Source organism: Nymphaea colorata, chromosome 9 (assembly GCF_008831285.2).
Source record: "Nymphaea colorata isolate Beijing-Zhang1983 chromosome 9, ASM883128v2, whole genome shotgun sequence".
Taxonomy (NCBI): Eukaryota; Viridiplantae; Streptophyta; class Magnoliopsida; order Nymphaeales; family Nymphaeaceae; genus Nymphaea; species Nymphaea colorata.
The window spans coordinates 10199155-10221602 of NC_045146.1; the positions used below are offsets into that span (position 1 = coordinate 10199155).

Genomic DNA, 22448 nt, shown 5'->3' on the forward strand with positions numbered 1-22448 from the left:
GAAAATGTCTTATTTTCAATTATAAAGCATTCACCTGTTTCTCACTTTTAAAAAACTTTAAGCAGCACACAATATAACACAAAAGCAACTCCACAACCTCGCACCACAGACTGATCTATGTAAACCGGAACACATGTTGGACAAGGACAAACAGTATGGCTTTGTACATGTGTGCTATGATTTCATTTTCCAGGAAATGCATGCAGTGGAAGATCCTGAATTTGACACTTTCTCGACCAGAAATACGTTAAACAAAGCCACTCGTGCATGGGTGACAGCTCAAGATCTGCCTCATGAAAATCTTGCATTCCCTGGTGAAGTTCTACCTCATGGAAACATTCCTCAACGGAAGTTTAGCAATTCATCACTAAGAAACCACCGGCATAGCTCAATTATTTAGAGCTGACATGGCCCGGGTTAGAGTAATTAATATTCTGGGCTGAAGCAGTGAGAACTTGTTTGAAGTGGCTCATTTTGTACCAAAGAACCCTACGTAAGCAGAAGCATTGATTTTACCTGCTGTTCATATGTTTTGTAAATTTCAACGTAGTGAGCATTTCCTCCACAGCTTAGGTGGAAGGCCAATAAGGCCTCCTTCCAAGGGGGTCCGAGCCATCAGTCAGATACCACTCGGGAAGAGCTAGAATTCTAACCTTGTGCCAGGATCTACAGGCTAAGGGACAGTCTCAGGCAGAGATAGTTTTTATGGGGCGTAGGCCTCCCAAACTGCAACGACCGACTTGGACAACTCGGTTTATGTCATTTGACCGTCTCCAAACAAGCTAACGCAGTTACACAAGATCACACTATTCCAAACAAGTCCTCTCGGCTACCAGAATCAAAAACATCAAACACAATTTTGCAACTATGCCTACTTTACAAAAAGATTACACCGATGTGGAAAGCTGCAGATAAATAGCAATCTATCTATTTGCATGGACCAGATGCGATATTTCCTTCCTTTCAGTTTGAGCGATCCAAACATCATTTTGGGACCAAACCATACAATGTACTTCGACTCTTCTCTACCATCTCATCAGGGATAATCACGTCCAAAACATCAACTTTGAGGACAAATGAAAGGGTTGGTGATGCATGAAAGATGGAAATGACATAAAAATTGGTCCACACATTCATCTTTGACAATATTATTTTGTTTATATATATATATATATATATATATATATATATATATGAAAAGGGAGACGGAGAGTACTCAGCAGAATAGATCTTGCAAATCAAGAATATCAGCAAGTACACCAGCTGCTGTAGTATCATTGCCCGCACCTGCACCTTGGATCACCAATGGGAAGCTGTAACATCTGCTGTAAATCTCAACCTGCAAAATTGAAGCATGATCTGCTACTGTGGACCATAAAAAAAACACCAAGCCTTGCAAAATCCTCTCGTATCACAAACAGCAATATAGAACTGATGCATGTGTGCCAGCGTAGAACAAATGTTGGTCACAGAGTGTCGTTAGGTTATCCAATAGCAGGGTGATAACTAATAAAATATTTTGGACAAAAGAAAAAAAAGTACAGATGATACTAAATAAAGCTATAGGAAGACAGCAGTAACACTATCCTATTGAAGGTCAGTTGATTATGAACAACTTAACATGGACTTCTGAAAACTTGGGATTTTTTTTGAAAACTATTTTGAAAATTAACAAAACTAGATTGCTAACATTGTTATAGTGGCAACAGAAGATTTATGATAGCTTCAAGCTACCGTAAAAGGTAATCTAAATGAGAGTTAAATTAAAAGAAAAAGTACTACACAAAGAAAAGAAAATAAACAAGACAAGCATGACATGCTAGCGAAACTTGAACTCATTCTTGAACACTAGGATACACAAAAAGTCCCTTGTCTGCAAACTTGCAAAGTTGCAATGCAAAACTAACAAAGGCTAAAATGAGCAACATACCATATTGGCACTTCCTTTCAACTTGCCAAGAGGGGAATCCTTTGGGCATTCTAAGAGTCCAACTTGACAACTGCCAGACAAAGGAGGTAAATGCATTACCACAAAAACTTACTTCTTGAAATGGCAAAGCCATGTCTTCTGAAATAAAACTAATGGCATGTCAGACTACAAACACATTTTTAATGCTAAGGTATGTATGAAGATTCTATAACAATGATGGACTACGTTACATGAACATTGATTCCTGGAGACAGCAATAAGTGCGTAGCACACGGATGCACCCAAAAACCAGCCGCTGTAAGAATATCCAAATACTACTCACAAATAGGTGAGAACAAAGTGACACTAAAGGCCTATCTGCTCCCTCTCTCATTTTAAAACTTTTCTCTTTCTACATTTACCAAATAGTTGATCGGTAAATTGGTTCACAGCCTTTAAGTTGAAAATATCTAAGAAAGCTTCTCGCACAGCACAGTGTGAATAGCAGCTGAAGCTTGGTTCACGATACTCTGTCATCAAAGCATTGGTTATAGTAGCTATAAAATGCAAAATGGAGTACAAAAACAACATGCTTGATGAAATGCCTGACAGATCTCCATATCATAAATCACATTCCTTTTTACATTTCCCTCTTTCTAAATCACATGGACTCTTCAAAACAGTCGCTTTTCCCAAGACAACAGGAGTAAGGTGCGCCAACCGACAATTTGCATTCTTTATCGGGAATGCTGATAGAAATATAGCTTGTTAATTGCATATATTATATATATATACAATATTTGTTATTGTAGAAATTTTTTTATCATTGAATGATTGATAGAAACATAGTTTTTGTTATTTGTGAACAATTTTTGCCCACACACAATAGTGACTTTGGCTATACAGATTTACCCAGTTCACTCCTGAGGGCCATCCAATCTAATGTAATAAATTATCAGATTTACCCAGTTCACTCCTGAGGGCCATCCAATCTAATGTAATAAATTATTAAAAGAAAAACAAGGAGCTAAAGGTGATAGACATTTTCATCATCTGGTATCAGGATGGATCAGCCGTCCCTCATGAGTGAGCTGGGTGACTTTGGATAGCTAGAGTTACCATTCACTTGCTCCACACACACATAAATACATAACAATGTTAAAATATGATAATCTCATTGTCTTTGGATCTCAACCCAGATCCAAACACATCTTGCATTTTATTTTAGAGGCACACACCTACTCAGACAAGTGCAAAATTGTTTCACTAATGTCATGCGGGAATCCTGTCTGAACTTATGTTTAAGATATAATGAGTTGGGCTTAAGAGCTGTTCTCTTGCTGCTTCTCCTCCCTTCACACACCTCTTTCTCCCTTATTTGTCTGTTTTCTGCAGAATATCATTGTGGTGATCAAAATCTATCAGCAAATCTTTCACCCAGACCACTAGGTCAAGGACAAAAACAGATAATTTAAATGTGATTATTAAAGTACTTTTTGTCTAACCTAATGTAAATTTTTGAAGAAGAGAACAAGCACCAACACTGGCCCCTGGATAAATCTTCAGCAGCTTTTGGTGTCAGCAGCAGTGCAGCAGAAAAACATCCAAATAATTAGAGAGCAAGCTCTCATACCATGTAAATATTGCTTGAAACATCTAAAATAAACACCAATCAAACGCACTATGGCCTGAAAAATTTTGGTTTTGAAAATGTATGAGTTCTTTACAAAAAAACTTAGACGCTGTTTTAGAACAGCATGCCAATAACTAAGAATACATCAAATAATTATACACAAAAGAATGTAAAAGAGAGTGAGAAGAGCTCAAGAGAGCTAGCCATCAAGTTGTCTCTAACGGCACTAAAAAAGGGCTCTTAGAGCTAGACAACAGCTAGCTCCAACCTTGTGAAGGCTTACTTGAAAAGGTTATAACAGAAAAATAAAAATACAAAAAATTACAAAAGCAGAGAAATAAAAATGAAAATTACATAAATACCTAGACAAATATATGTGTTAGAGCCTTTTGCTACAAGACGGGCCTTGTAATGCTCGACACTTCCATCTGGCTTATTCTTGATTTTGTAGACCCATTGCAATCAAACCACATTCTTATCAGGTTGACGTTGAACTACAATTCATGTTTGACACTGACACATAGCTTCCATTTCTTCATTCATAGCTTGAAACCCATTTACTTGAAGAAATGACTTGAGAATCTAACTTCAGTCTTCTACAAACTAAGATAAGAACAATTGTGGAGAAATTCTCATAGCCATCAAAAAGATCAATGGGATGTCCAGCTCTCTTAGTTTGCCTAATGGGAATAGCTTCTACTAGTGACAGCATGAGGAAGATCATCAATAGCAGGATCGGCTTCCAACACTTCTCTTGGCCCCCTCATGTAAATCTGCCCAGAAAACCTATTAATAGTAGTGCATTTCCACTGCTTTATGTAATGCATACAAAGAATCACTATTATTAGGAATTCCTGTGAAAAGCAATCCACCTATGTCACATGGATGCGAGTACGATACGGGTACGGGTACGGCGATACGGGTTCGGGTACGGCAATTTTGAAAATTGTGGGTACGCGGGTGCTGCAAATTTTTAAATTCTCAAAATGATAAAATGAAAAAAAACATTAATAGTCTTATAATCTACAAAAAATCTCAAAATTAAAGAAAAATGAGAGGAAACCTTTCCTATTAGGTACTGTTAAATTAAAGCGAAATCTCAAAAAATCTCAAAATATCAAAAAAATCTCAAAATTAAAACCCAGCTGTACCCAGCCGTACCCACGTGTCGACACATGTACATGGGCAAAACTGGAGTACCCGTGTCACATAGCAATCGACTAAGCCATGGATCATAATGAGTTCTCCATGTGTCATGTAGTCTACCATAAAAAAAAAACTATTATTTCATCAAATACAACATTTCTTGAATTTTAAGTTGTCTAGTGGCAGGATCATAACGCCTGCATCCTTTATGACCATCTGCATGCGAAGGATAGAGAGAAGGTGGCTATGCTCTTTGCAAAAAGTAATAACATACAAAGATAAGATGTACTTACTGGTGATCACAGAAATGCTTATGCATTGACTAGTTCAGCTTCAGAGGCACTTGCACCTATTATGAAGGACTGTGTAGAGGTTATACCTCTAGAGCTTACCACCTCAACATGAAGTGAACCACGCAATTGAGTTGGACCCGACTGCCAAACCACTTATTAAGGCTCCCTACTATATGGACATCCAAAAATTGATGAATCTTTGGCGATAGCTAAATCACATGCTGGCTAGAGGCATTATCAAATTGTTGAAAAGGTCATTAGGTGCCCTATTGTTGTTCTAGAAGCACAATGATTCACAATGGCTATGTGTTTATTACTGTTGGCGTCTGTATGTTTGGGTTGGGTCTATGTCTAGACCCGACCCGTTACTATGTTCCTTAAATATGTCTTGTAACCCCTAATTTTATGGTGTGAATGAAATTTTAAGTGAGAGAGAGAGAGAGAGATCGGCAGCTAATGGACGCCGGTGTCTTCTCCATCATGGTTTTTTCCCTCAAGTCGAGGGTTTTCCACGTTACATTCATCTCTGTATTTTACTGTTCTACAAGGTTCAACTGTTCTACATGGTATCAGTGCCGCCGTTGCCGTTTTTTGTTTGTGTATCGAAGACGTCCGCCATCGCCTAAGTTGCACGGCATCCGTTGGTCACCGTCCACAGCCGAAGCTATTCACTATATGTTCGATCTAGTCGTCTGCTACGTCCCCCGTCTGCTGGGACTCTTTTGTTCGAGTTGTCTGTCTGTTGTCGCCTGAGTGACCATGGCCTAACTGTCGTCTTCACTCGAGCAGCCGTCGTCTGAACAGCCATTGCCGCCATTGCCTGAGCAGTAGACATTGTTGCTCGAGCTATCTCTCGCCTAAGCAGCAAACACTGCCGCACGAGCTATCTCTCTACCGTCGCCGGCCTCTCTGCAGTTGCCCGAGGGTCGCTCGACTCCTTTGTTGTGTTGTGCGACCTCTGTTGTGTCGCCCGACCCCTCTACTGTGTCGCCCGACCTCTACTGTGTTGCTCGAGGGTTGCCCGACTTCTCTGTCGTCGCCCCAAGGGTCGCCCGACCCCTCTGTTGTCATCCAACTGAGCCTTCTGCACTACTGTGCAGCCTTCCGCCCGAGCCTTCTATGCAGCTGCCATCATCTATAGTGCACTTCTGTTGCCGCTGTCTGCGCAGTTGCTGTTTGTTTTGTTGTTCAGCTAGGGCACCTCTTGTGCTGCCGTTTGCGCCGTTGCGTGTCACAGGCATTCTCCCTTGGATTCTTGATTGTTAAGTTACTGCATTGTGATGGCGGAATCAACTTCATCAGCTGTTAGTACTAATCGTGTGGCTGTTGAAGTTTCCAAAACTGAAAAATATTCCGATTCAAGTCACTACTCTTAGACTTAACAAGGATAATTACATGCGCTAGTCTGTTGTCATTACTATGGGAATCGCCGGTCGTGGACAGATTGCCTATATCAATGAAAGAAAGGTTGAACCATACACATGGTTCCTTGAGGACAATCAAGTTTAAGACTTGGATTGTCAATTCTGTGTCTTTGGATATTCAGCCTCTTATCCTTCGTAAGGAGACTGCTCGTGACATGTGGGTGATCCTAGAGCAAATGTGTGGTCAAAAGAGAAAAAACATTCGTGTATTAGTTGATGAAAGATTTATATGCTCTGCGGCAAGGGGACAGGTCGGTTGCTGATTTTTATGTTACCTTGAAATCTAAGTGGGAAGAATTAGACTATTATATTGATGATGTTTGGAGTTGTCCACAAGACCGAACTTTACATTGTACCAAAGAATGGAAAAACATGATATTTGTGTTCTTGAGCGGCCTAACTGATGATTTTGAGGGCATAAGAAGAGATCCTCAATTCAAGAGATATGTTTAGCATTGAAGACGTTTACTCTCGTATTGAAGCCGAAGAGCAGCGATGTCTTATCATGACTGGAAAGGAAGTGTCTAGTTTCTCAGGTAATGAACGGTTTGCACTGGTTAGCCATGGCCCTGTGGGGTCTCTTTGTTCTTCCTAGAATATGCTCACTGCAAGAAGACTGGTTATACTATTGAGTTTTGGTGGGATATTCATCCAGAGAAAAAAAAATAACTGGAAACAAATCTCTAGTGAGAAGAAACCTACTAATTCTGACTTTTCGAGACCACTGGTGAGAAGCCAAAAATTATGCGGTGGCATGAGAGACTTGGACATCTTCCTTTTGTTTTGCTTAGCCATTTGTTCCCAGATTTGTTTTCTAGTATTAATGTGAACTTGGTATCTTGTGAAGTTTGTCATTTGGCCAAACACATTCAGGCAACATACCATGTCTCTGAAAGTCGTTCTAATACAACATTTGCTTTGATACATTCTGATGTGTGGGGAGACCTTTTGGCATACCTTCCTGACATGGTTTTCAGTATTTTATTACATTTATAGATGATTATTCTCGGACCACCTTTGTTTACTTGTTGAAGGATCATAGTGAAGTTCCTACTGTCATCGACACCTTTATCACTCTTATTGAAACGCAATTCAGTGCTTATGTTCAAACCTTTCGTGCTGACAATGCACGTGAATATGTGTCACTCTGTCGATGGTTTTCTTCGAAGGAAACAGATTGTTCATGAAACCTCATGTAGTTATACCCCCCCTCAAAATGGGGTTACTGAACGAAAGAATTGCCAGTTGTTGAATGTGACTCGAGCTCCCGTTTTTCAACGTCATGTCCCAAAGAAGTATTAGGGAGATGTTGCGTTGACCAGTGCGTATCTAATTAACTGTATGCCTAGTCAGGTGTTGAATGGCGTTACACTCTGTTAATGGCTGGTCGTGATACTTTGCCACTTCCACCTTGTGTGTTTGGTTGTGTCTATTTTATTCACAATCACAGCCCCACTATTAGAAAACTTGACCCACAGGCCATTAAGGGAGTGTTCCTTGGGTATTCTCCTACTCAAAAAGGACACAAGTGTCTAGACCCTTCAACTGGTCGTATTTATGTGACAAAATACGTCACATTTTTTGAACATCTCTTCTTCTTTGGTGTGAATCCTCTTTAGGGGGAGTTATCATGGAGGAATGAAGAGTATTCTCCAGACCAAGAGACTCAATTTACTAACTTTTTGGAGTATAACACTCGTGGATGTCCTGATCCTAACATTAGTGGCCAGCCAAGTACTGCGGGAGAGTGTGATGATCACTTGATTAATGATTGGTAATGAAGGGCAGTGGGACCACTTGTTTGGGCAGGTATATTTGAGGAGATCGCCTAGAGCAGAGCCTGAGAATGATACTAATCCCAATCTTGAACCTTTCCCGGATGATCCAAGTCTGGCTTGTGAGGGGTTAGCTGAAGGAGGCCAAAAGGGAGTTGTTACTGAAGAGTTGCCTATCGCCCTCAGAAAGGGTACTAGGTCATGTGTCCAATATCCTATTAGTAATTTTATATTGTACTCTAAACTAAGTGGAAATTACAAATTTTTTATGTCCTCCCTCCCTATGTTTGTGATTCCCAAGACTGTTGCTGAGACTCATGTTGATTCCAAGTGGGTCCGTGCAATGCAAGAAGAAATGGAAGCACTGGACAAGAATAGAACACGGGGAAGTTGTGAGTATACCTGAAAATGCTCATCTTGTAGGATCCAAGTGGGTTTATATAATCAAGTATAAGCCTGGTGGGGGTGTGGATAGATACAAAGCCCGGTTTATTTGGAAACATTTTCTCCTGTTGCAAAGATGAAGACGACCATCAAGGTTATTCTTGTATTGGCAGTGGTGAAGGAGTGGCAGTTATATCAACTCAATGTCAAGAATGCTATTCTGAATGGAGATTTTGAAGAAGAAGTATATATGAGTATGCCTCCTGAATATGAGAAAAGTGATAAACGCTGCAAGTTGAAGAAGGCTCTCTATGGACTCAAACAATCTCCTCGGTCGAGGTTTGAACGTCCCAAGATTGTGATGAAGTATGGATATCATCAGGGTAATGGTGATCACACTCTCTTTGTAAAAAGAATGGGGCACAAGGCTGTTATTCTTCTGGCATATGTCGATGATATAATTGTAACAGGAGATGACAAAGATGAGGTTGCGGAACTGAACAAACTGTTGGCTAGAGTTTGAGCTCAAAGACCTTGAAAAATTGAAGTATTTCCTTAGGATAGAGATTGCTCGATCAGGTACAAGTCTTGTTTTAAATCAGAGAAAGTACACCCTAGATTTGTTGGAGGAGACCGGGAAACTTGGTTACGGACAAGCTCCTACTCCCATTGAAGCGGGAAATAAAATCAACATCAAGGATGAGGAGCTCCTAAATGAAGAAAAAAAAGGAAGATATCCACGTCTTGTTGGGAAGTTGATTTATCTTACTCTCACAAGACCAGACATTACGTTTGCAGTTAATGTGATGAGTCAATTCATGCATGCTCCTACTGATGTCCACTTGAAAGCTGTAAATAGAATCATGTGCTATCTGAAGAAAAATCCAGGTAAGGGCCTTTTGTATGTTAAGCAAAATCATCTTGTGATTGAAGGATACTATGAGGCAGACTGGGCAGGTTGTACAGATACAAGGAGGTCTACCACAGACTATTGTATTTACTTGGGAGAAAATCTTGTGGTTTGGAGAAGCAAGAGACAAGATGTGTGTTCTCATTCGAGTGCTGAGGCAGAATATCAGACAGTTGTTATGGGGGTCTTAGAATTACTATGGTTGAAAGTTTTGTTTTCTGACATTGAAATTGAAATTGATAGTCCTATGAAGATGTATTGTGTTAACAGGTCAGCCATAAGCTTAGTCAACAATTCAGTACTTCATGAGAGGACGAAGCATGTAGAGATTGATCATCACTTCATCCGTGAAAGAATCGACTTAAAGGAACTTGTACTCCCATACATGAGATCTCAAGATCAAATTGTTGATGCCTTGACCAAAGCTTTGCCATCCACTCTATTTGAAAAGAACGTATTCAAGTTAGGCATGTTTGACTTGTATGCCCAACTTGAAGGGGAGTGTTGATGTCTATATGTTTGGGTCGGGTCTATGTCCAGACCCGACCTGTTACTGTGTTCCTTAAATATGTCTTGTAACCCCTAATTTTATGGTGTGAATGAAATTTTAAGTGAGAGAGAGATCGGCAGCTAGTGGGTGCCGGTGTCTTCTCCATCGTGGTTTTTTCCCTCGAGTAGAGGGTTTTGCACGTTACATCGTATTTTATTGTTCTACAAGGTTCAACTGTTCTATAATTACTAAGCATTGAAAAATAACATGGTAAAAACAAGTATCCTTTGCCTTTGATTAGAGGTCCGTTTGACCGGTTGGATGGAGCTCACGTGTTTTCGAAGCTGATTTGTCAAAGAAGAATGAGCATATCACTAGGATGAACACTACCAGAAGGCATTTGAAGGGTTAAATACGTGTTGTGGACGAAGGACCTATGCTGATGCTTCAAAATTCTACCAAAGCATTCAAGGTCTAGACAGATGCCTCAAACTTTGCAATTTGTGGTGTGTTGACACACGATAGCCACCTATTGCTTTTGAAAGTAAGAAGCTAAAAAGGGCAAAAAGTCAATAAATAGTGCATCATAAACAAATGACCGCTCACATATTGCCTTTGCCTCTAGTATCATTATCTCTGGGATAACATAAATAGTCAAAATTAATAATCTTGCTACTAGCTACTTTCAGACCCAAAAAGAAGATTAGAGCAAAACAAACACACTGGCAACCATTTTGGTAGTGTTGGACATGGTCGTAGGGCATAAGCCAAGCTGGGTCATTGTCATAAGATATGCACTAACTGTTAAGTTTCATATGTATATATAGTTGTATTATATGCTCTGCCATTGGGCTCTATTTTGAGCCATCAGACATAGACCAATCATTCCCTTACTGTTGTTCTTCATGCATTATAAATAAGGGATCACATCCCTCCCCTCTGTAAGCTTCTTTTAAAGCATTTCCTTGACATATTCATACAACTTTAGTTAGCCTCTTGAGTTTTATCTTCTTGACATTATTGTCAATATTTATCTTTATTTTCTTGAATTTGAAGTCCAGTTTTACATGGTACCAGAGTTAGGTTAAAACATTTTTTGCTGACTAGTATTGCAGTTTTACGTTGTTCATCAACGGCGTTGCATAAGTTCACTCACTGGGGTACATGTATCCAGTCAAGAAAAATGATCCAGACAATGATACATACATCGATAGCATCATACTCTATTTAAGACAAATTGATAATGCAACAGTTTTTCAAACGTGTGATCTGAAGGACGCCAAATGTGCAATTGAAAAGCACAGGAACATGTAGCTCTGTAAACAAGACAATTGGTTAAGACAGCACCTTGTAGGATTTCTTTTTTCCAGTTAAGGGAATTGAGCTTAGAAACTACCTATATTTGGATGAATCATGCTTAGAAGTCAGGAATGAGCACCAAAACAAAGTAATAAAGATTTTCAGGATGAATAAACTAAAGGACATTGTAAGAAAGCACAATAGATCTAGCACCTTGATTTCTCAAGCATGCAAACATAACGAAGCACTTTTCCATTGGAAGAAGCCAATTGAACTCTTTGTGCAAAATCATTGTCCAACATCAAAACTCCCTTGCTCAGAAATTCTTCAGTAGAAATCATATTTGGGCCCATTTCAGCAGGATACAAACTATCCACCTAGACATGAGGAAAAAGTGGAACAGTGAGAGAAAATATTCATTCTTCATTACCATTAACAGAAAGTCAAGCTAAATGGCCAACTATTATTGGACCTTAATGTTTTCCATGTTAATGCGCCAGCCAAGAAGTCGTGCTAAGATCAGTGCCTGTCTTAGGAAATGCAAAACTGGTTATTTCCACTAAAATGTCACAATTAAAAGATCAGAAAAGAGCACCAGATGGTAGCCTAGATCTTTGTAAACTCCAATAACAGACTGACAGAAGTAATCTAAGAAGTGTGTGGATCGCCTACATACGCAACAACACAATCATAGTAGCAATGAATACTACCGTATGATTAGGTCCAACACCAAAAAAATGGAAACTTACAGATAAAACTTCTCTATATCGTAAGTACTAATACAACGATATGGTTCTATACCTTCCTTGCAACATCCATCCCACCAAAGTCATCACGTGGATCTGAAAATGAGGAAGCCCAGGCAAGCAATCAATAACCATATAATACAGAAAAATAAGTCTTATTTTGTAAACGACAAAAAAAGAGAAGTAAAAAAAAATATCCTATAAAAATCCTAATCTTCGTTACCCCAGACCTGCCTCTCCAAATGCAGCAGGTAGGTCTCCACTCTCTTCCTCCTCCTTGCTCCTTCTCATCCTTGCTCCTCCTCCTCCTTCCTCCTCATTTATTCTCCTCCTTCCTCTATTCTTTTTTTTTTTTGAGGTCTGCCACAACCATGCAGCACAGCACTCGCAGGCCGCACCCACATCACGTCGACATAGGTGTGGCACCCAAATTGGCAGGCTGGTGTATCATAGATAGACATCAACAAGAGAGAATTTCAAACTGACCTGGTTCAGTAAATCCCAAGTTCTTGGCTGCTCGAACAACCTGGCTAAATGGCTTCCCATCTTCGAGCTCACTCATCAAATATCCTAGAGTACCTGCCAAAGTATTTTACATCCAGAACTTAAGATAAATAAGAAAAGCAATTTATGAGAAAATATACTGCATCATGCAAAAGAAGTGCAAGACATAGGATTGAAGAAAGAGAATTTACCACTTAAACTCCCAACAATGCGATTTATGGGATCACCAGACGACAGTATACGATTCAGGGAAGTAATCACAGGAAGTCCAGCCCCAACCTAGAAGTTGAGAACAACATGAATGGTTACTTTTATGTTAAATTTAGGTCATTTTCTGAACATGTGTAAGAGCATCCTATTATGTAAAAATTGCAATTTTTTTTTCAGTGTAAAAGAAGCAAACAAAGATCTTAAAATGCAAATAAAATCTAACAAAAATTTTGTAGTTAAATGGACATATGCTACCAAGTCATCAAAATTTTGGATCTGAAGTCCAAGCTTTGAAGACAGAGGCAATTTGAATTTCACTAGCTCAAGCTTTTCTTTATGCTGAATTTACTACAGAATTCTTTGCCCAAATGACCACAACAGGAACACCAATAACAGCAGAAAACTTGTTAGAGAAAGGGCAAGAACAAATTGCATTCAATAAATAATGAAAGAAAATAGCATCAACGTCCTTAAAAGACAAACTTTCCCTTGAGAAAATCCACCCTGGTAAAGCATTAAATAGCTACTGAATTGCACCAGTTTTACATTCTACTGGTACATTCTACTGGCCGCTTGAATAATTCATGGAAAAAAATTGAAATATTTAAACAAATCGTTTGCATAAAAGCTAACATTCAAATGGAGAATTCAAGGATGGAGAACAGATTTTAAGAAATCCCCTGGAAAACACTATCTCACAATGATGTGGACACAAAATGTGGCTCGAGGTTGCAGATAAGTATTTATATCATGTGTATAACAAAATTGGATTTTCAAGTGCTAATAATTAGTTGATTCAAGAATTTATATACTTTAAAATATATACATTTTATTATAAAAATATTAAAAATTAATAGCTACCCATTTAATAAGCCTGTATGTGTATGTGTGTGTAATACACATACATATACATGTACACATTGAAAATGTCATATTTTTTGTTGCAACCAACCATATATATACGTACATATTGTAAAAGAATTCCTTCAATTTTCTTCTAGTGTATGTTTCCATTTTTTCGATTTATTCAAAAAATTGAAAACTATTGTAAATCTATATCATGACATTTGTAAACAAATTAGCATAGAATCCTTAACCTCAATTCTTACTATTTTCGACATATGTTAAAATTTTAGTAGTTCATGTATTTTTTTAAAAAACAATTTTGCCAAAGTACGTGAGGAAAACCTAATCAACAAAAGCCCGAGATCCATATATATGACTATGCATTACATATATAAACACACACACACACACACACACAAACACTGTATATGTGTGTGTGTATAAATACTTGTTTATATTTATATATACATATGTTGTTAACACACCAAAATTTTCAATTAACTCATTTTTTGGTAACACCCCAAAAGTTTAGTCTTGAATCTAAGATTGTGAAGAATCTTAGGAGAATTATAAAGGGTGTCGTTAAGTGATTGATTGTCTTGATCTCTAGCCTTTTTGGGGCTATAACTGAAGCTACTAAAGGTGGGTTGAGTTCCGTCGAACCAGAAGCCCGAGCACGATATGGGAGTGGGCCAGGATGTTACAATTTTAATCATTTTTCACCACTTAAGCTATTGTCCAGCCAATTTTTGGTCATGTTCAAATTATTCTCCAACTATTTTCAAAAACACATTTTCCAAGAGCTAAAAATTTTCTAACTATTTTCTAACAATCTTTCAACCATTTTTGCCACAAGGATTGATGATGCATGACATGTATCATATTTTAAATATATTCTGCTTGCACTCGTCCACATTATAAAGGCTTAAATCTCATGATTGCTAGTTTTCGATGTTAAGGATTGATGCCTCGAAATTCATGCAAAACAGGGTTACAATGGAAGAATTCTAGTGGTTCTAGTGCTTTGGAGCATATTCCAGCAGCAAAGCAGATCTAGACCCACTCCAGGCAAAGTTTCATTGGATCTTGGACCACATTATCCCTATTAAATCTTTCCAAGATCCAAATCCACCTAAATTGGAGTTTTAGTACATTGTAACATGTCTCAAAACAGGGACCAAGCTAGGCTATGGGCACATAAAGTGTTTTTTGAGGTTTTGAGCAAATTTCAAGCATCTATGAGGTGGTTAGAGTAAAGGAAAATTCAATTCCGAATTTTTCCACCATAAAGCAAGTGTTCTCCATGGGAGAACCTTGTCCATGGCTGGGTTGCAGAATTCCTCCACATCCAGATATTTGAGGATTATCGTGCCAGATTTAACCATCTCATTTATTTTCGAATTGTGATTTCATTATCTCTTGTGATTTTCTTCATTTGAATTGCTGGTTTTGCAGATTCATAGTAGAAGACAAGAAGAATTGATCGGCACAAGGAGGTCCTCGATGCCGTTCCACCCGGAGAGCTTCAAGGGCATTCTCATGTCATGGTTTCCATCTTCCGCTCACCATCCTTGTAATATTTGGTGATTTTCCAAATGAAAATTTGATGTTTTTAGTTGTTTGCAAACAGGGGTAAATTGGATTTTCATGTAGCTATAGAGGTAATTTGGATTTTGGAATAAGTGTGCCTGCGCCCTAAAATAGGTATTTGTGTGCTTAAAAGTTAAAATGCATATAAATATGGAATAGTAAGTATTATAACATAGTGGCAAAAATTGAATTTTGCCCCACTAAAAGGTAAATCTGAAATATATGAATTCCTTGTGAGCTCAAAAATTTGGCTGGAAAAAGGACTAAGATTGTTGCAATAGGAATGTAACAATTTTCCCAATAAAATTTGATTTTTAGCAGTTATTTGAATTTGAAGGTAGGGGTGAAAATGGAATTCTGCTGGATTATACGGGTGAATTAGAGATATAAGCATATTAGAACTGAAATTCTTGAGTTTGATTAGCTATAATGTTTAGGGTTCTCAAAATAAATAAATAATATATATATATACACACACACACACACACACACACACACACATATGAAAGTAATACATATCTTCTAAATATATGTGAAGGAAATGGGGTTTGGACATGGGGCTTGGACCCAAAGACAACTGCAGCCCACCACCTCCCCCTCTCTCATTTTGTCAAGAAGAGGATGGGGGAAAAAGTTATGAGGGAGAGAGGCAGAGAGAAAGAGAGGGAGGGAGGACAGTGCAATGGAAGAAGAGAAGAAGGAAGAGGCAGTGGAATTCATACATGTTTGATGCACTCTGAGGTTGTCTTCAAGAGTCAGCTATTTTGCCCTCTTTGAGCCCTTGTTAACTAGCCATATCAATGTTGTAAAAAGTGTATCATAAGCCGTATCGGTTTGGCTTTAAGATACGCCGTATCGTAAATATTGTAACGTATCATAACCATATCGTTTTTTTTTAAATTAAATAAAAAAATTTCAAAAAATTCAAAAAAAAAAATCAATAAAAATCAAGAATAATATGTTCTTCATAAAAAAACATATTTTACAGACTGATAGACTTATTATTGCTATAAAGTTTCATCATTTGATTCTCATATAAAATTTCTAGTTACCCATATGCTTTATATTTCTTAATAATATATCATTAACGTTATTAGTTTGTAAAAAATGAGTAATATTTTAAAAAAGAAAAAGTCTTTTACCAAGATATTAGCATGTGTCTAATTGCCAGTCTATTCATTTGGCACTACGTGCCTACAATATTGTAGACAGAGGACTCGAGGCGGTCGGAAAGGATGAAGGCCTCAGTGAAGGGGAAGTATGAGTCCCACGGGCGGCCGGCATCCGCAACGCTTGCCGTCAACGTGAGCAAAGTGAAGCTCAAGGTTAGTGTCACGAACACCACATTCATTAGCGGTCTCAGCTTCAACGGCTTCTCTATCTCCATCGAGAAGCCCAGCGCCTTCCTTATCGACTACGACGTCCCCAGGAAGGTTAACCCCTTCCCTCCGATCTCTTGCCTCTACTGTTTCCTTCTCTGCCTCCTCTTGTTATTTTGATTCTTGAATCGAGTTTTCTCCTAATTTCGGGGGGTTCCTTTCGTCTTTCTTGTTTCCGGCGATTGAAGGGAGTCGAACGCAGTGGAAGGCAGAGTCAAACGCAGCAAAAGGGGGCTTTTTAAGCGTTAAAAACCTAAACATCTTGTATTGCACGATACACCCCCTTTTTACGATACAGGGGGCGTATCATATTGTATTTTACAAACGATGCGATACGTATTGTACGATACGTACAACACTGAGCCATATGTATGAGCCCCATGTGCTTCAAGGTCTCATTTGTGATCGTAAGAGTATCATATACCAAACCTTTTCTGAGGTTGTGTTATTACATATTTGTGGCAAAGTTGGGTGCTTGTGTTAGTGCACAATAAAGAGATGGGTTTTTGTGATAGTGCACAAATTTCAATAACCACAGAATACAATCCTTTTCTATTTTTTCTAATTTAAATGGGTGTTGCACGAACCCAAAAAACCCATTTAAACATAGAACATGAAACCAGAGTTATACTTATTGAGATTGTTAGTAGAATGAAGAGACATTGAGATTGTTAGTAGAATGAAGAGGCACAAAAAACTCACAGTTGACTCATATCTGATCCGTCGTGGATGTGAAACTAGCTTATCATAAACTTCCTGGAAATAAAAATAGAATGGAATCATGGAAATTTTCAATTATATAGAAATTATATGACTGTCATTTGCAGTGTAAAAAGTTAAAAGGATGGAAAGAGGAAATGCAATGTTTATATTAATTTATGACATATGTAGACTAAGGGGAAAGATACCATGTCAGATGTCAGTGGTTTCTTATTAGCCAATACAACACAACAACCCAACTCAATTACTTGGTTGAGCAGTCCAACTGTCTCAGAGCTTGCAGAGCAATCAACAAATGCTAAACCTGTTGCACAATGTGTTAGGAGAAAAGGAAGCAATCCAGAATGGGACTAAAAGCACCATTGCTGCGGAATAAAACCAACACTAAAGGCAGGTATAGTAGTCCAATAATTAGGTGAAACTGGGTGAATCCTTCAACCATTTTGAGGTACCACATATAGTAGCACCATATAAAAGGACATGCATTTTTGATGTCATCAACAGCTTGATTGCAAATTGAAAAATAAGAAATACATTTTATATTTACTTACAATTTTCTAGTTTCTGTTTTTAAAGATTCTCACTCTGTTCCTATTCATTATAAAAAAACAAAAGAATTTGAAACATTGAAAACAAAAGAATTTCAAAAATTGAAGATTAAACCACAAAAGGATGAGAATAAAAAACGAAAAAGATTTTCGAACTTGAAAGGAAAATCTATTGGAATAAGCTTTTCTACTTTTCTTTCTTAAGCAACATTGACAGTCTTGTTTCACAAGATGTAAGAAGGCAAAAAAATTGACTTTAGTCTTTAAGCATTGCAGATTAGATGACAACAACAAAAGAAAGCACAGGAGAAAAACCTTTTTAAACCTGAAATAAAATCCATTGACAACAATCAAATTGATCCAGGAGTGGTCCATTTAGACTGAATCTTAGAGTGGATCCATCTTAGTTCTCTCTTTATTGTTCTCCTTTATATGTTGATTTTGGGCCTTCTGTTTCTATTAGATGTGATCCTGGATCCAAATATCTATATTGGTTAAAAGGCCCTATTTAAGGGGACGTATGATTTTTTGAGGATTATTTGAAGTTGTTTAGTATGCCTAATCTTGCTTTCTTGGTTTTTCCTTGTTCCTTTCTTTTCAATCATTGTTCTCTTTGAATTGCATTACACGAGGTTTAGGGCAAGGAACACCATTCACTATGACAAAATGCTAACAAAATCAGGTTCTTCATCTGTTTCTTCATCATGGCACAAGAATCAAGAGAAGATCTTGTTGGTGAATCAAAAATCAAAACAAGAAAAAGCTACGAACAATACTGAAGATCTGATGATGCAAATCATGGTTGGCAAGCCCGTGAATCGAGCTCGGATCGGCTGCCAACTGGGTCACTAAGTCAATGAGTTGCCCTGATGAATCGTCCAAGTCAGGTCTTCATAATAAAATGCTTAAGAAATAATGTTGTATCTGTACAACATGATGTGAAATGATATTGTTTCATAACTTGACTAAATTTGTCAAACCAAGAGTTACGAGTTTATTTTAGGTCAGAAAGAGCTTTTCTGGGAAGAAGAATGATATTGTTTCATAACTTTACTAAATTTATTACACCAGGCATATGTGTTTATTTCAGGTGATAAAGAGCTTTTCTAAGAAGATCTTTATTTTGAGGAAGATGCATTCCAAGTGGAGATTCCATGTAGACCATTTCATTAAGTTCTCTATTTAAGAAAGAATTTTTGACATCCATCTGTAAAGAGACGAGCGTTTGATAGAGGCAATAGCAATAAGGATTCTCACAGATATCATTCAAGCAGCAAGGACAACAGTTTCTTCATAATCTATATTGTATTCTTGAAAATAGCCGTTAGTAACTAGCCCAGCATTGTATCTTTTCAAACTCCCATCACTTTTAGTGTTGACTTAAAACATTCACTAATTTCATTTATATCTTATACAAATTAGGGATAACTGGGTGGATAATTGTAAATACTTAGAAGTAGGAAGTAGGAACATGAGAATAAGCGGTCGGGTCTAAGAAAATCAAGACCCATGGTCAGCCGACTAGATAACGCTGCTCGTTAAACATCCTTGGCAATTGATGTTAATGAAAGTAATTAGGGTTTTGGGTGCTGCCTTAATTAGTGTGTGTGGGTGTGTGTTATGGGTGCACTTAGCATGAGTTAGCTTGTGATAGCCGGTGGCTATCATAATGATACAAATTAGGGATAACTATGTGGTTAATTGCAAATACTCAGAAGTAGGAACATGAGAATAAGTGGGTCGGATCTGAGAAATCGAGACCCACGGCCCATGGAGTCATGGACTACATAAGACTGCATGTTAATCATCCTTGACAATTGATGTTAATGAAAGTAATTAGGGTATTGTGTGTGTGTGTTGTTTGGGTGCACTCAGTGTGAGTTAGATTGTGATAGCCGCCATGTATTTGATGCACACCAAGAGGCAGCCGTAGCACGACAGCTCATCATGATGATTCCATCACCCAATCATTCATCAGGAGTCGAATTCTTCAATGAAAGAGATTAACACACGACTGATCCATCAAAATTTGAGGCTGGATCTTGGAATGGACCCATCTTAGTTGTCTCTTTATTTGTGTTCATTTAATATGTTGATTTTGGACCTTTTATTGCTATCAGGTTCAATCTTAGATCCAGAAATCCATATCAGTTAGAAGGCCCTAGTTAAGACTTAAGAGAACGTGTGACTTTTTGAGGATTGACTAAAGTTGATTAATATTAAACCATAATTTTGCTTTGTGAATTTCTCTTTGCTTCAATCCTTTCTTTCCTTCATTCAATTATCTTTCAATTTCTCTTTAATTGCATGGCAATGGGGTTTAGGGCGAGGAACCTTAATCACATCATAGATACCTTAAGACAACTAGAAAGGAAAACCTAAATCACCATGAAGGAGAAGATTACTTACAAAGAGATAAAACAGCGCAACTAAGGGCACAAGTGCTTAGTCATAAAACTGATATGCTCCTTCAATATTATTGAAGCAATCTTCTATAAAAAGGTCATATTGTTATGCACCTTTTGAGCGGAAAAGGGGATTTCCATATCATGTAACTAGACCAACAGCACAATAATGAATTAACAAACAAAAAAGACTAAAGTATCCACAAGAAAAACAAAATAAATAATTAATTTAAACAAATAAACAAACCAGTAATCCTTCCTAAGGCACCAGCAGTGGCCATGAGCTTCCCAGGGATTTCTGTTGCCCCAAATACCTCGAAATTACCTGAATCAGACATCCAAAAAGGAGAGATAGATTTTGATCATAAAGCATGAAAGATATAAACTTTTAGAGTACTACCCAGAAAACAAATGCAGAATACCCAAAGATAAAATTTAGTTGATATAGAAGGAGCAGGAACTCGCCCCCGATAAAGTGAAGCAAAAAACTGGTAGTTGTGCAATACAAGGAAGAGAAACTACCAAATTTGCTACTCAACATTGGCAGAAAAGCAGCCGATGCCTTCAACTTGCAGATCTCAAGCAAGCACTCATCGCTCATCCCCGACACCATCGCGTCATTGACGAGAAGTAGCGATCGACTATCGCAGATGCCCACAACTCCTATGTGCAACCCCTGCGGCCAATTGCATCGCCAAAACCACAGAAGGAGAAACGCCAAGGCTTGAAATGAGAAACTTGAAAGTTATAGTTCTCGAAAGAAAGGGCAATAGAATGTAGATAGAGTTTAAAAAATCAGATGGTCGTAATCCCCGGCAACACAAAGAGCATGAACACTAGTTTTCCCGTTTGGGCAACTCGCTGCACCATCTTAAGCGTGTTCGGATTCGTGTGGACACGAAAAGAAGAGGTTGCAATTCCGTAGCCAACTGAAAATCCAGGCTGACGGAAGAAAGGCAAATCAGAAATTCTATGTACCATAAAATCCCTATCTGAACCTAAACGATGACAAATCAAAGGAGTAGATAGATAGGAAAAGCAGATTGAAAACGCACCTGCTTGGCGTGGAGACGTCGGGTATCGACGATATGATGGATTAGTTGGCGGCCGACGCTGCCGATGCCAATTATCACTACTGGGATCCGCCTCATCTCTCCGTAATCTCTCCTCTTCTCCTCCCCCTCCTCCTCTTCTTCCACGAGCCTGCGGCTTTGTTCTTTCCAATACAAATAACTTGCTTTTAACAAACGCTTGCTCAATTCCGTGTTTCCGTCAATACGAGTTAGCGTTTGATTGTCAAGGTAACCTTTGGTTGTGAGGGGGAGACGCACCTGCGAGGGGTTTGTTTGTCGGTTGGAACACTGTAGGCCCACAAAAGTGGAGGTATTATGAAGAATTATTGGAGATTTTTGGTGACTTTAATGCGAATGGGAATACAAGTTCGATTTAATTCGGATTGAGAGTTGGATTTTGGATTTGAATTTTGAGTTTAAAGTTGAGTTTTGAGTTTGAATTTTGTGTTTGGGTTTGAAAATGACTTTAGCATTCATTTTGGATTGAATAATCACGAATTTATTTTAGGTCTATGATTGGGCTTAGGATCTAAAATTTAAATCTAAATAACTGAGATGGGTTTTAGGACATTTGATACTTTTGAAGCAGTTGACTGTTCGCCTCAATGGGTATTTGAAGATGAAGGAAGAGAAAATACATATTTTGTCTATCTAGACAAAGTGTAGTGGGTCGGGTCTCAACCTATGAAGGACAAGGGTTTAAACATATTGTGGATCCTTGTTGCTGTCGTAGGTTTTTTGGTGTAGGTTTTTTGGTGTTTTGGATTTGTACTCATTAAACACATGGTGGTTCCTTTTTGGCCTTCCTCTTCTTTTGGACACTAGTACTTGTGCACTAGTGTGGTTGTATAATGCTCAACTTTTGGTTTGTTGTTACTTTTGGATTGTTATTATAACAACCCGACCCACTCTTGGGCTCGAGCCCCTGGTTCGACGGATCCCAACCCGCCCCCTAATAGTTTCGGTTCCAATCCTAAGAAGACTAGGAACCAGGACAATCATCTCATTATGGTTTCTTCTTATAAGCCCTTGAAGATCTCTCACAATCTTCGATGCATGACTAAACTTATGGGGTGTTACAATCTACTCCACTTAATGTACACGCGTCCGCGCGTGTGGGACCCAAGGTCCACTCGACCCCGATTGTGTATTAGAGGGCATCAT

At 38.3% G+C, this 22448-nt stretch overlaps 1 protein-coding gene across 3 annotated transcripts; it reads right to left on the bottom strand.

Moving 5' to 3' along the window:
• Window positions 1–835: 835 nt before the first annotated feature.
• LOC116259965 (uncharacterized) lies at window positions 836–21547 on the bottom strand. 3 transcript variants are annotated; one of them, XR_007574209.1, is made up of 14 exons: window positions 21267–21547; window positions 20734–20887; window positions 20459–20536; window positions 17447–17562; window positions 17241–17294; window positions 12705–12792; window positions 12496–12588; window positions 12065–12105; window positions 11736–11789; window positions 11477–11640; window positions 3415–3478; window positions 3148–3298; window positions 1931–2000; window positions 1273–1339 (listed from the first exon to the last, which is right to left on the bottom strand). XR_007574209.1 is itself a non-coding variant. In XM_031638003.2 (12 exons), exons 2-12 carry the CDS (start codon window positions 20822–20824, stop codon window positions 1217–1219), a joined length of 972 nt encoding a protein of 323 aa, XP_031493863.1. In that variant the 5' UTR covers window positions 20825–21153; window positions 21267–21546; the 3' UTR covers window positions 836–1216. The 3 variants fall into 3 exon arrangements, 2 of the variants coding, with proteins under 2 accessions (XP_031493863.1, XP_031493862.1); XM_031638003.2 differs by lacking the exons at window positions 3148–3298; window positions 3415–3478 and having other exon boundaries at window positions 836–1339; window positions 20734–21153; window positions 21267–21546; XM_031638002.2 differs by lacking the exons at window positions 3148–3298; window positions 3415–3478 and having other exon boundaries at window positions 836–1339; window positions 21267–21545.
• Window positions 21548–22448: the final 901 nt, after the last annotated feature.

Excerpts from the sequence above, each read along its gene's own strand:
- LOC116259965 (XM_031638002.2), bottom strand. The coding sequence starts at position 21,362 with ATGAGGCGGATCCCAGTAGTGATAATTGGCATCGGCAGCGTCGGCCGC. Across the intron at positions 12,106-12,495 it reads CTTGGGATTTACTGAACCAG|ATCCACGTGATGACTTTGGT; the intron begins GTCAGTTTGAAA and ends CCTCATTTTCAG. Across the intron at positions 11,641-11,735 it reads TTAACATGGAAAACATTAAG|GTGGATAGTTTGTATCCTGC; the intron begins GTCCAATAATAG and ends CCTCATGTCTAG.